General features: G+C 41.5%; 1 protein-coding gene across 1 annotated transcript in view; it reads right to left on the reverse strand.

Moving 5' to 3' along the window:
* The window catches only part of WASL (WASP like actin nucleation promoting factor), a 50,573-nt gene extending 36,675 nt beyond the window's left edge, over positions 1-13,898 (reverse strand). Inside the window, exon 1 of the mRNA XM_053943320.1 lies at positions 13,477-13,898. Coding sequence (XP_053799295.1) covers positions 13,477-13,590 — 114 coding nt within the window. The 5' untranslated portion in view covers positions 13,591-13,898. The remainder of the gene's footprint in view (positions 1-13,476) is intronic.
* Positions 13,899-14,256: the final 358 nt, after the last annotated feature.

The raw sequence follows: 14,256 nt of genomic DNA on the forward strand, positions 1-14,256 counted from the left end.
CCAGTTTAAGAAAAAAATTAAAATATCATGCAATACTTATTTTTTCTTTCAGTGCAGAGCTGGTAGTACAAGTTCACATAGCAAAGGGGAGGAACAGATACAGTGATACTGTTCTCAATCTTCATTCTTAAATATTAATGTCTCGATGATCCGAACAAAATCACCCTCATCTTTATTTGAAGATAGTTAGCTCCCCATAACTGCTGTGTTCCTGTTTGTAACTTGTGAACATTGTTCAACAGCAGTAGCATATATGCTACATGAAAAGTTATGTGTTTACCTGAATTTACAAGTAATATAAAAAATATTTCACTCTACATACAACAGTACTAGTAGTACTACACTCATGTGAGAAACAAAGCTTACAATAAAGAAAATCAGTATTTATTAGACCAATAAAAGATTTTAGAACCCACAAAGTCATGCCAATATAATTAACATGGACACAGTAAAGATATTTTAACAACTCTTAGGACAGAAAACATTTGTTTCAAAGAACAGCAAAAAGAAACATCTGGTCTGAAACAGACCTTTAAGCTTTTTGGTATTGTCTGAATTAATAAAATACAGCAAGTCGAGCCAAATATTAACTTAAATGAAAAAGATCTTAAGATAGCTTTGCTTGTGATCACAGTGAAGTTGTAACACTACCGATCTGTATTGCACTGCAGTTCAATTAATCAGTATTATTATCCTAATCAAGCATAAGATTTGAAGCATTACATGCTTCAGTTTCTGAACTACCTTTCTGCAAGTCTCCAAGTCTGTTCTGGACCTGAAAGAGGCTAACGTGCTCAATGTTACTGGTTTCTGCTGCTTGGGAGAACTGGCAACTGCTTTCTTGTAAGGTCAAGTGAAAACCTCCACTTATGCAATAAATTACAGTGCTTTTATGACAGTATAAAATCAGCAGGTTAATTGTTACACTATACTAACATAAAAATGTACATAATAAATGTTATGCTAGTTACAATCACTGAACAGATAAAAGTTATTTGTGACATAATGATTGTTTTTTTCAGATGTGTAACACTTTTGGAAACAAGATATTCCTCTGTAAGGGCACTGATGTACTTTAAATCCTAATGGCTGAAAGAAGGTATCCCTTGTCAAAGGAGACTTTGGATCTCCAGTTTTTGCGTGGATATTCCCTTCCTTTGTGATCAACTAACCACTTCAGTTGCTCTGAGCACCTGAACAGCCTCAATCTGTTAGTATAGAAACAGAAAACTCTTGATGTTGAGTGTATGAAAGGTAATACCACTCCCATGAGTATACAGTTTAGACAAAAAAACAAGTTGGTAACCTCACTAAGACAGAATTCAAGAAAAATTACACCCTCCTCAAGAGACTTTACACGAATATAGAAATAGGATACCTCTCCCAGTCTCCGCAATAAAAAACAGGTGTGGGACCCACATAACAGCAATACGTTGCTAGAAGTTTGGTATGGTTGACTGTATGGTTGATATGTATCAGATTTAAGTCTGTATAACTGGGTCCTCAGAAGACCTAGGAGATAAATTGCCAGAAGCTTTAAGACTGTGGTACAAACACTTCCTATAGGAAGATGGTGATAGAGAGTGCCAGTAACACAGCCAGATCCTGAGAAAGCCTTGCAGGGGGATGAGGTCTTTGGGGTAAATAAAAAAATAATCTTGATTTCCTGATAGTCTAGTATCCATTCCTGGGCACACAGAGCAGATTTACAGAATAAATTGAAAGCTAGTCAGCTTTACCAATGGAAGTGTCCCATTGAACATCTGTTACTCAAAAGTGCATCCTTCAGAATGCCACTGCCATCCATCAGGTGCAATATGATACACAGCTTGAGAGTTTTTTACTAGATTATGTGGAACTAACATCTCTAAATCTGCCAATCCTACATAAAAGCTTTGGTTCTGCAACAAATGCGACAGTCCTCTGCAGAATTCCAGACTCCAAGAAGTAACATGTCAGTCACCTCATTCCAAGACTAGGTTACTCTCACAAACCAGACACCATGCGGCATTTAAAGTGCCCAGAGCACCTGAATTGAAAAACAGCTTTGATGATGCATGGCAGACATCCATATTCAAGGCTGATTTGTTTATCTGGAATAAGCCAACTATGTAACATCCTTTGCTAATTCACACTTGTATCATAGTAATATTTTTTGTATGTGGTGTCCTCAGAGAAGTTATTTCCAGTCAAATGGATATTAATACTGCATCAATTCATCGCTAAAACAATTATCGCAGCCAGAATTGACATGCAAGTCACCATCCTGAAATAAAGCCTAAAAACACTCAACTGCTCTGAACCAAATGCTACCTGCTGTAGGAGAAAACTGCTTGCACAGCACCAAGCCTCACCAGGGGACCAGTTCCTGCCAGTGCTGACTTATAAAAGTGACATTGGGAAAAAAAATACGGCCTGAAGGGAGACAGGGAATAACCAGACACTCAAGGGGAAAAAATGATAAAATAAAAACTTGAGACAAGTGTTTACAGAACTGAGGCATGCAAACACTATCTAGCAGATCTTGTGGATATATAAGACAGAACAAACTGAAAAGTTTCCCAAAGCTTTATACCCCAGACAGAACCAATGATTAAGGTGAGATACCGGAACAGACAGAGTATGTGATGATTAAACTATCACTAATTACACTAATTGACACCCTAGAACAGTCTCTGGAGCTCAATCAGGAAACAAATTACTGCATCTGAGCTGATGGGAAACTGCTACAACACTCCAAAATGCAGTTAAAATTCTAAGAGAATTAAGCACATCCTGGGAGGCTCTGAAGATGCACAGAACTTTTCTTAAATTACTTACAAACTACTCATCAGAAAAGAAACCTTCAGACAGGATACATTTTCTTAGGCCATTGCTCTGCAAACAAGAAGTGAAAGAAATGCAGCATCCTCTAAGGTCATCCTTGCTGCACTTCATTCACTCTGTACCAGCACAGCTACAAGTCAGCTACATCTCCTTACCAGAAGGCAAAATCTTTTTTTTCCTCCTGGAATCAGAGATCAGAAACCTGATGAGCTTGTGTTCACAGTATCAGTATCAAATAGACTTGATAATTTGTCCAGTGGAGCAGGTGATTATGTGCACAGGCACACTTTCGTCTGCTGTAAACTTCTACATTTTCTCAGGTTTCCAAAAGCAATTTCCAGGAGCAGAAAGACAATATAGAATTTTGCTGCTGGCAGGAAAAACAGGTTTGACTTGAACTTAATGTCAAAGCAGACAGTTTTGTGCATAGCAGCAGAGCTGACACTTATTCTGTGATCTACATGCTACTGACAATGCTAGAAGAGACAGTTTACATCTCCCCATCCCCAGAACTGCTTTTGTCTCCTAGCAGATTTCCCTGTTTGTGCAAATATGAGTTACTAAGATGTGGGCCACTTTCTGGATATGATGGGAAATGATGAAGAATGCATATATGCATAGAGGAACAAACTCTCTTCCCAACACAACACAAATTAGGTAATGATGGCCCTACCTCATATGATGTACCAGGAGCTGTTTACACCACTCAAATCTCAAAACTACACTCATACTAATTTGAGCAACTACTAGGCTAGCACTCAAAACTGCGCCAGGAAGTGTGCCAACAAATTGAACACCATGGACGGTCACGGAACAGTGCCTGAGTTCATGCTACTGCCCCGCTTAAGTTTGTTAGCACAGCCAGCTGACAAACCACAGGTGAGAAAAAGGACAAGATGCATCCTTCTGCCACCAAACTTGAATGTTATCAGCAACTTAAAGGTATGGTCCAGACAGGTACGGTCAGCGTGAGAGATGGACTCCTTGGTAACACTGTGAAGCCTGGAGCAGCAGCATGAACACTTCTTCAATAAACAGAATTTCCATAAACAATATGAAAAGAGGACAGAGAAACAAACAGGATTTTTTCCGTCATTTACAGGCAGAAAAGACCAGAGGTGTTCAAAGAGGCTGTTAAGGAAAAGCCTCAATAACAAACTGAAGCATTCAAAGCAAAACCTTCTAAATAACACAAAAAGAGGAAGTTAAAACCATGACATGGAGTGAGATCTACATATCCTAGCAAAACATTTAGCACCAAATCCCTCTCCATGCATCCTATCAAACAAAACTATAGGTATATTGCATCTAGATGCTTGAACTGAGACAAGGAAGGTCATGACCTTAGCAGAGACAACAGCTGTATTACCAGCCTCTCAGGTATTTCTATAATACCTGAATATGATATGGACAAATCTCTTAAGGACAGAACTATTTTTTAAAACAAAGAAATGGTGTATTGAATAGTTACTGAGTTCTAGACATCAAGCGCAACCAGCATTTTCTGTCGCAATCACACTTTAAATTCAAAGCTATACAAGATTTGAAAGTTCCAGCTACACAAACTGAGCACAGTGCTAACAGTAGAGTGTAACACAAAGAGGCCAACATTGTTTAAGAAAGGTCAAAACTACCACACTATTGTATGGCTAAAAAATATTGGCTCACATAACATCGCACAAAATTGAGCCCAAACCTGAATTTTTAAAGGCTGTTAATTATCAGGTTGTAAAAATATAAATGCTAATAAATGCATATCCAGTTATAAAAATTAATTTCATACCTGAGACACTCTTAACTAAAACCTAAAGCAAACAAAGAAAAAAATATCCCTGCATTTAATTTGTTAGAAACTAATGCTTCCTTCTCTGCAAATGCAAGGGGAAGTTTTTGCCTGTGGTATTGCACAAAACACACACCACTACAGGATGTTCATAGTTTTCTTCCTCTTTTCAGTTAACCACAAAAATCAAGTGCAGTCTTACAGAGAGGAGCTTATTTGGATGCCTTTGTGTATATTTAGTGTCATAAGCCAAGTGATGTTTCTGTTTGCTTTGGCTGACTGAGGGGGAGTAAAGGGAAAAAATGTCTACTTAGAAAGAATGACCACATCTTAGCTGTGCTCAGAGAGAGCTGTCACATGGTTAGAGGAGCAGGAAATAACTTACAGTTTGGTCGAAGCAGGACTAAGCAATTCTGTGGTTTCAAATCTGAGCCTGTAGAGTTGCTGTATACAGATTCCCAATATAGCAGCTTACAAACTGGAGAGTCCGGTCCTGCCTGGAGAAGCAGTGAAGGGTGGAGCAGTGCAAGAAGCCTGAGGAATACCATACTCCTGTTTTTGTGTACCCTTCTCATATCCATTAAAAGTTCTCTTCCCTATAACAACATTAACAATGACTTTGGCCAGTGAAGACAAATATAGGTGAGAAATGTGTAATGGCCAGATCTGAGGCTCAAGTGCACTCCTTGTTTGCAGCAGCAAAAGCTGCCTAGCATAAATATTGCCTCCCTCCCCTCCTCATGACTTTCCTTATGCAGTGCTCTGCTGAGCTACAATAATGCCATGTCTATCCCAGCACTGTGTATGGGTAGGACTACACATCTGATGAGACACAAATCAGATCCTTCCTTGATCATCCTTAAGAACAAAGGTGCTGAGGAACTGAGGAGGGGGAATAAGGCAGTGGAGGGGAGAATGGTGAGGAAGAGTCAGTCCCACCTGGAGATCTTTGCGCAGATTATGGATGCAGGAGCTGAAGAGAAAAAGGAAAATTCTGGAAGCACTTGAGGGGCAAGAGGAAAACAGAAAAGGAGGAAACAGTTACTGTGACAGGACAGAAGACTTACTAAAAGCATAAAAAGAGCATGTGTGTTAAGAATACAAGGAGAACATGATGAAAGCAGAGTCACGAGATTTGGAGGGCAGAGGTCACTATGCAGAACTTCAAGGTACATCAGCAGGATGGGGCTTACAAAAGAAATAGTGGTTAAATCGATTCCTAAAATAGAAAATTCTTTTAAAGTCAATAAATTACTGCTTCTAATGTACTAGGGAGGTTGTAAAAAAAATCTCTCATTTTTCTTTATCCCCAAGACAGAAAAATATTAATACAACAAATTAATACTAAATTCTTATCCACAAATCACACACAAGGAAATTGGCTGTCACCTTGAGAGGGGAGAAAACATTTAAAATTTACTGCCAAATTCCCACTTCCAAATATTCTTGTTCTTCAGCCTAGACATCAAGACAAGTACTAGGGCTCATTACTTAATCTCAGCAAGTGCTGGCTAACTTTTGGGAAAGCCATTATCATCAGTAATACTTGAAGTAAATGCATTTTTTAAAGTATTTGCAACCTCAGAGGCAAGAGTAATCTTTGTATAACTGAGAGTTCAAATAATGAAAAACCATTTTCTAAGCTGTTCAAAAAGGCTGAAGTCACACTTTCTTTTGCTAGATTGGTGTTTTTCAAATTGCAGGTACAGCACCTTCACATATAAAACATGCTTATATGGGAGCATATCTGTGCTCACTAAATACACCACCCTGATGCATAGTGGCTAATGAACAAGGGGAGATAAAGGCAAAATAACACATTTGCATTGCAGGGAAATTCTGAATTACACAAAGTTCTGCAGGGGAAAATTATGTGTGAAACTGTCTTACAGAAATGGAAACACAACCTTAGTGTGATCTTTCAGCTTTAAGCTAGACACACTGGAGAACTGAAAAATGTATTAACACTGTTTCTCAGAAAATCTAAAAAGAAAATGCTGCCTTAAGAGTAAGGATTTTTAAGGAGAGCTAAATAAACAGTAGAGGGAAAACAGCATCACCAAGGTGGGGATGCATGTATGAAAGCAAGCGCCTAAAGTGAGAAGCAATCTGCAAATGTGTCATGGAGCTCTGCAGCAACAGTTTCTTTGCCAGCAATGATCATCTCCACAGAACATTGTGTCTACAAGACTTGAGTAATTCATTTAATGAACTTATTCCAGAATCATATATTCTTAACACAGACACTCTAATTTGAGATACCTAAAGTGTCATTTACTGCCCATAGAGGTGTCAGCAAAACTGTCTACCTTTAAATAAAGTGTCTGAGAAAACACTACTAAATTTTAAGAATTAAGCAAGTGAGCAGCCTTCTACGAAAGTGTCCCTATGATTGCTTGAACTGCATCTTTTGTTTTTGTATTTGGACCTTTGAGAACACTGCTCCTATCATGTGATGATCACAGTACACTTCAGGATCTTCAAATTTAACTACAGCTGACCCTGAAGGTAACTGCACACTGACCATTCCCTTTTTATTGGACATCCAGGCATCAACAACATGTCTGGAAACCACAAAAGATAATATGGCAGTGCACCCAAGCAAATACCCTGAGAAACTAAACTATCTTGTACAGCATTCGAGTCATGTCCCAGTAGAGCGGGCTGTTTAAAACCACCCATGAAGATACACTTCTAGTTCTACTAAATCCACTCTGCAATATTTACTGTTACAAGGAAAACAAACCAGCCAATTAAAAAAAAAAAAAAAAAATCCCTCTGTGCTAAGTAACACAATGTCAGCCTTTCTTCAAGAAACTGTACCCTAACCTACCAATAAGCAACTCTGTCTAGTGCCTGTGACACATTTTCATTACTTCCTGTATTTTATTATCTAGGTATTAGGTAATGAAACTGTAAGTCTCCTGTATACTAAGTTTTATTTCTGTACTACAAATATTCCTCAAGAGACAAGCCTATGAAACACACTCACTGGAGGAGAGGACACTATAAATCTTACCACACAGCTTCAAGTCAACAGCAAATTTTCTCAGCAAACTGAGCATTTAGAGCTCTACAAAACCCATGTACAGACAGTTCTGCCTATAAAAAGTCAATGACAGGATCAGGCCTTTTTTCATGTTGGTTAATGAACTAGTACAAAGTTCCCAGGTGGCACTCACTCATCACATACAACTACCTTCAATGCTTCCTTCACTCCATCCATTCCAGCACTAAGCTAGAAGCTGCCAGTGGCAATTGCTGCCACTGCTGGCACCTGCAGCCACTATCAATGAAAGCAGTAGATGAGTTCTTAATGCTGGCACAAAGAGCAATAAGGGTCATAGGAAGTTCTAAAGAAAAAACAGGTGAGTTTTTTCAGGCAGAAGTACCAGAACTCTTTCAAAAAAAGAAATTCAAGACCTAAAAATAGAGCATTCCCCATTTTCATGTTTTTAGCCCAAAACTGCATGGTTCTTACAAGATGGATCTTACACTCTTCACTTGTGACAAATTCAGCTAGTACTAAATCTTTCAGAACCCCCGAAGAAATAAGCAGAGAGAAAAACATTCTAGTGATAAAAAATTCAAAGCAATAATTACAAGCATATAATGCCAAGAAATCACATCAATTTTCCATTAAAGGAAGAACAAAGTAGTCTTTACATTTAAAAAATTTGCATGAAACAGCAAACTCAATCCTTCTAACAAGAACCTATCTCTTCCTTGGATGTTCTCCTAAGCAATGGCTATCTGGACATCTTGGTGAAAAACTTGCAGTCAAAACTTGACTGTTGATCTGAAGCCTACATTAAAACTTTGCCCTCTTCTAAATTCCTTAATATGATTCTTAACTGTGAAAAACCAGTAAGTTACAACACAACAGCTTGTGACTACAAATTGTTTTCATCCTGTTGTGTATGTATATCATAGGATTCCAGAGCACTTACCAGGAGCATAAGTGGCATACTTGACCATCTGATTAACCACAGAGATGCTGTGAGACTTTTGGCACTTGCCTGCCTCCAAAACAGATAAAATATATATACAAAGATGCTCAGAAGAGCTTAATACTGAAGCCTTAACAGAGTGAGGTACAGTTTCCAGGTCTGTCAAAGTAGATTACCCTTCACTCAGCAATACATAATGCTTCACAAGAGACACACAGTGACTGAAACTTGTAGCAGGACTCACTCCTCTTGTCAAGACACAATTTGTCTAGCACATGAGGTACAAGAACAGCCAGGAGAGATATAACCACTACCAGCACTGAAGATAAAAACTTCTGTTAGCTGAGTTTCTATCTTAAAGTCAGTTGAATAAGAGATTTAGGTAACGGACAGTGAGGTTTATTGACAATTATGGGATTTTAACACCTAAATTTCTGTCTTTTTCTCCTTAACCATACCCCACACTTTGTGAATTGATGCTTTGTCTCAAATACATACAGCTACAAGACGCAGTGCCTCCCAGACTGCTCCCAAGCAGTCTCAAAACATTTCTCATCCATGGGTAAATAAGCTAAGGCAGTGAACTGTACTGTAAAGACATTAATAGCAAGCTGTGAGGAAAACAAGCATGAGAAACACACAATATGTTAAGGACAATGGTTGTACCACTTGCTCTACAGAGTCTGATATGATCCATTACTGTGAAAATCAGTTTTGTAGGCACAGGTTTGTTTCAAAGGAATAGTCAAAACTCTATTGTCATTCCCTCTAGAATGGCAGATTATCACTGGTAAGCTGTTCAGGGAACTCACCCTAGTGGATGCTAGTGAGGTGTCTACGTGTCTTTTGTAGAACAGGACAAATCTCAAAAGAAATCCAGGCATAATCCTCAATACTCTCCTGTTCCACAAGACCCCATCCTTTACACTTTATCTTCTCCCTCCACATCTCATTTAAAAACAAATGCAAAGATGAGAGAATCACCACTGAATTAATTACTAAGTTCTCCCTACTTGTATAGGGGATACATCTTTTTTAAACTGCAGTGTCAGTGTTTTTTGGCTGTACAGACTGCAGCCTAAACTCAAACTGAGGAGTCCCAACACTTCTCAGACACATGAAGTTGCCTATTACTTAGACCTGTAGTCTACCTTCAAGTCCTAGTTCTTGCTGTTTTCATAGGCACAAGTAATCTTACAAGTCCCTTCCTGATAAAACATTTAATTCTTATCAATTAAGAGCTATAAGTGCCATTCAAGTTTTTATTTTCTTTCATCTCAACTATTACTGCAATTTACCTTTGGCTCTGATATACAAACTTATTCTGGTCACATGCACTTTTAAAAGCAGCCAAAACAGTTTTCTTAGCTTACTGCTGTGTCTCTTCTCTTTCTGCATCCTTCACCAGTTCCTGTTTACCATATGAACCATGGCAAGATCTTACAAAGAACAACATATTTCTAGCCTTTTCATTACACCTTATCCAAGTGTTGAGTCGCACTTCTAAGCAGCATAAAATATCCATACTCCATTCTACCTACTTCTAATGCTACCAAGTACATACTTCTCATCCTTTGTTTCCTAAGGCCTCTCAAAAATTATTTCTACAGAATAAAATAGTTTTTCATTACTGACATCTTTGACCAATATTAATCATGCAAATTATAAAAGTTACTTCTTTACTACAGATTATAAAATGGACACCTAGCATTTACTTTTTCTTACAAAACACATCATTATTTAAAGTAATGATTAGTAATTAACCAGAACTTCTGCAAAGACTTTTAAGCTGGGCATAACCACAAAAATTATTAATATGCACAAAACTAATCTCATAGCTCCACTTAGTGTAAGTGTACATAAAATTTTATTTCCACATTATTATTAAAAAGTTATTGAAAACTTTTTACAGGTAGCAAATTTTACATCTCACCTAGATAACAAAAGTCACAAACCTGAATGAAAATTAGTTACATGCCTAAACAATGGAAGTCCTAAAGGGCTTTACACTGCATACATTCTGTAAATAGTTCTACATCTGGATTCATATTTCAGCTAAATTAACTATAGCTACAGTTTTGACTATTAGCCAGTGGCTTGGTTTTGAAAGACTGATCTGTCATGGGCAAAGGTATTTTAATTGCTTATAGATCCAGATAAACATTTTACAGCTCAGCAAGTGAAGGGAAAAAAAAAAGAGTAGAGAAAAAAATCAATTACCCTCTGTATGTACACTTGCCTACTAGTGAGTTTCTCGAAGTACCAGTAGTAGTCTGCAGAATGGTATCAACCTCAGCAACACACAGAGCGACAGCTCTTCATCATTTCTCCCACTCACAGGAAATTTTTCTATCAGGTATCATTACCTAAGATGCCATTGGAACTATGTTCATTTCCAAGTTCACAAACTGGGAGTACTAAATTGAAGTTATACTACTTGATAGATTCCTTTGCTTTTCCATAGAACGAAAATCAGATAGTTGAATCCTTACTGTTATTTCAAATTATCTGCCTTGTTACCAGTCAGAAACAAAGGAAAGACTGAAATAAATCAGATTCAGAGCACCACATGCTTTCTTAACTAAGCCCTTCAGGCCTGATAGCAGCACTATGGCGTCCTTTAAGAGCTCTATAAATTATTACTACAAAGAGTATCTTAGGAGCATAGTTTAATGTCTCAACTTGCCTCTGGTGTTCATTGCAGTAGTGATCGAAACGCAAAGTCTAGGTCAAACAAAACCTAAAATTATGTCAATGTGGCTGATACACGTCACATCCAGTAGCTTCTCTATGCCCCAGAGTGACAGAAACTCCAACTGCAGCATCAAGGCAGCCCAGATACTTCAGGTAATTGCAAGAGCAAGCATTTAGCATCCTACAGAACTCACAAAATTTTCCTTTCTAAAAAAGCAGCACTTACAGTCTGAAACTTTACTAATGAGTAATTCAAACATGGATATTACGAGATCAAATATCACGAACGTTACAGCAGAACAGTATTTATCAGCATAGCATGTTGAGTCAAGCGAGAAGGTCAAGAGTACCAAGAGTCCTCTTGGGCTCCAAGAGATACTGTGGTTTCAAGTTAGACAGCCAAGGCCATTTCCATCTCCAGGTTCTCATTCCTGCTCTGCTTAAGACAATGCCCTCCAAGGGGCAGCATATTCAATCTGTTCACTTGTTTCTAAATTTCTGGCTCATGCCACACAGTAAGCCAAAAAAAGCCTGGTTAAATACCTCTAGATCTTCAGTGCTCAAGTCCTCAATATTGAGCAGAGAACCTCAACTGTACTAAAATAAGCCCACGATTAACTCAGAGAGCACAACAGGCTGAGGAAAAGAGGAAACAACAGACCACAATTTTAAGAACCTCAATTAGGAAGTCATCCCATATTCAGTGTAAATCAGAAGAACGTGTAATTTCAAGCAAGTCCTAAATCCCATAACACCCAGATCCTGTGAAGATATTTACCTCCAGTCTGCTTGCAACATACTATTTATGCAGAAAAATTGGGAGCTTAACTAGGTGAGTTTTACAGCTGAGTATAACAGAAATTAAAACACTTGTCAGTGTTCACCTGACAAGAAAAAAATCAAGTTATAGAAAAGCAAACTGAAAATCAATTTACACACGAATTTATGCACTATTTTTTTTATATTTAGAGAAAAGTTGATACTGGGTTTTTTTCTTTCTTAGCAAAGAAGCTGAAGATATGAAACGTTGCCTGAAATTAACTGAGGCATTTCTACAATTCTATACTTTTCAAAACGTATACTTTAGGGTCATACCTTCTGACACATAACTTAGTTACTGTGACAGCATCTTATCTAACCCACCCCAATATAAATATTCTCTACTTCCTGTTCTGTTGCTGCATCTTGTGTTTTCCTCGCAGCAGTTTGATCAACAATACCATTTCAAAGTCCAGAGTTATGTGGAATCAGTATGACTGCACGGATATCCTGCTTTAAGTCACAGTTTTAAGTTCATTAAACATCCTCCATAGCTTTACAGCAAGTACCCAACAGTATTTTAGGTAGTGGACACAATGCACCAGAACAGTCATTGTTTTGAAAAATATGATTTTTTTTTAAAAAGCAGCTTCTTTTCCAGTGAAAGTGGTTATCTTTTGAAGCTTTCAAATAGTTCTTTAATACAGATAAGTAGTTTTAGTACAGTTTTACATTACATGCAAAAAGGTATTCTGAAACAAAACTTACTGATAGAGAAATAGGAAAATATGCAGTATTTGAGTACACGAACTTGTTGTTTAGGCTAAGAAAAGTACAGACTAAATCCAAAGCAGGCCTAGCACCGATACGAGCCTTCCTACAACTTCGCCCAACACTGCTCTGTTGTACCGCTGGAGCACCTGGGGTCCGTCCCAGCCTCGTCGAGCAATGGAACTTTTACGCCCCTCGAGCCCCGCGGCTGCTCCTTTGCGGCCAGTTTCCCCTGCAGCGCACGGGTCGGCTGCAGGGCAGCGGAGTCTCGCCGGCCCCCGGGAGCTCCATATGCCGATGGACAGCGAAGCGCGGAAGGACGGCGCTCACACCGGTGCCCGAGGCGGTCTCGGAGCCGCCCGGCGCGCCTGGCTTTGAAGCGAGCGAGGCCGGGCCCGGCGCGCAGGGCCGGCAGCCCCGCCGGACCGGGCCGGCCGAGGGGCCGCTGCCGTTCATCGCTCCCCGCCCTGCGCTGCGGGTGAGCCGGGCGGGCAGCGAGGCCTGCGAGGGCCGCCCCCCTCCCGACGCCGGGACGGGGCAGCGGAGCAGGATGAAACTTCCGCAGCCGCAACTTCCCAGCGCCCGGCCGGGCTGTCCTCACACGCCCTCGCCCGCCCCGGGCCCCGACCCGCCGCGCCCTGGTGGGGCGGCTGGGGGTGCTCCAGTCCCCTCGCCCCCCGCGTCGGGACTTACCACGCATTTCTTGCCGAGGAAGCCGAAGAGGCTCTCATTCTCCTGCGGGGTGAGCAGCAGCGAGCCCACGTTAGTGACCCGCCGCTGGGGCTGCTGCTGCGGGGCGCCGCTCATGGCCGGGGCCGGCCCGGCGCTGCCCTCGCCGCCCTGCGACCGATGGCGCCCGCGGCCCCTTCCTCCCCTTCCTCCGCCGCCGCCGCCGGGGCCTCACAGCAGCCGCATCGCGGAGCCTCCCTCGCGGGGCCGGGGAAGGAGGGAGGAGAAGAGGGGCGGCGGGGAGGGTGCCGGGGAGGGGGGCGGTCGGGAAAGGGGGTGCCGGGCAGCGGTGCAGCCGCGCCGGAGCCGCTCCGCGCCGGGGCCGATCCCGATCGCTCCCGCCCCTAAACTTCCAACTCCGGCCCGGCCCCGGCGGCCGCGCGATCCAACATGGCAGCGGGGGCGGGCGAGACCACGGAGCGCGGCAGCCAAGGGGGAGCCCGGCGAGCGCGCGGCCGCCGCGACCATGCGCCGTGCGGGGGGAGGGGAGGGCGTCGCCTTCCGCGCCCGCCCCCTCGGTACCTGCCGGGCCGGGCGGTGCCGGGCATGGGCGGCTTGCGGGGGCGGGAGGAGGAGGAGAGGGGTGATCCGAGCACGAAGAAGACGACAAGAAGGTGACGAAAAGGAGGAGCGGTCGCCGCCGTAGGGACGCGGCCGCTGTCCCGGAGCCGTGGGAACCGCCGGGGCGCCGTGAGGGGCAGTGCCGCCCCGTGCTCCGGGCTGAGGTCGTGGAGAGCTCGGCTC

The sequence above is a fragment of the Vidua chalybeata genome, chromosome 5, assembly GCF_026979565.1.
Source record: "Vidua chalybeata isolate OUT-0048 chromosome 5, bVidCha1 merged haplotype, whole genome shotgun sequence".
Lineage (NCBI taxonomy): Eukaryota > Metazoa > Chordata > Aves > Passeriformes > Viduidae > Vidua > Vidua chalybeata.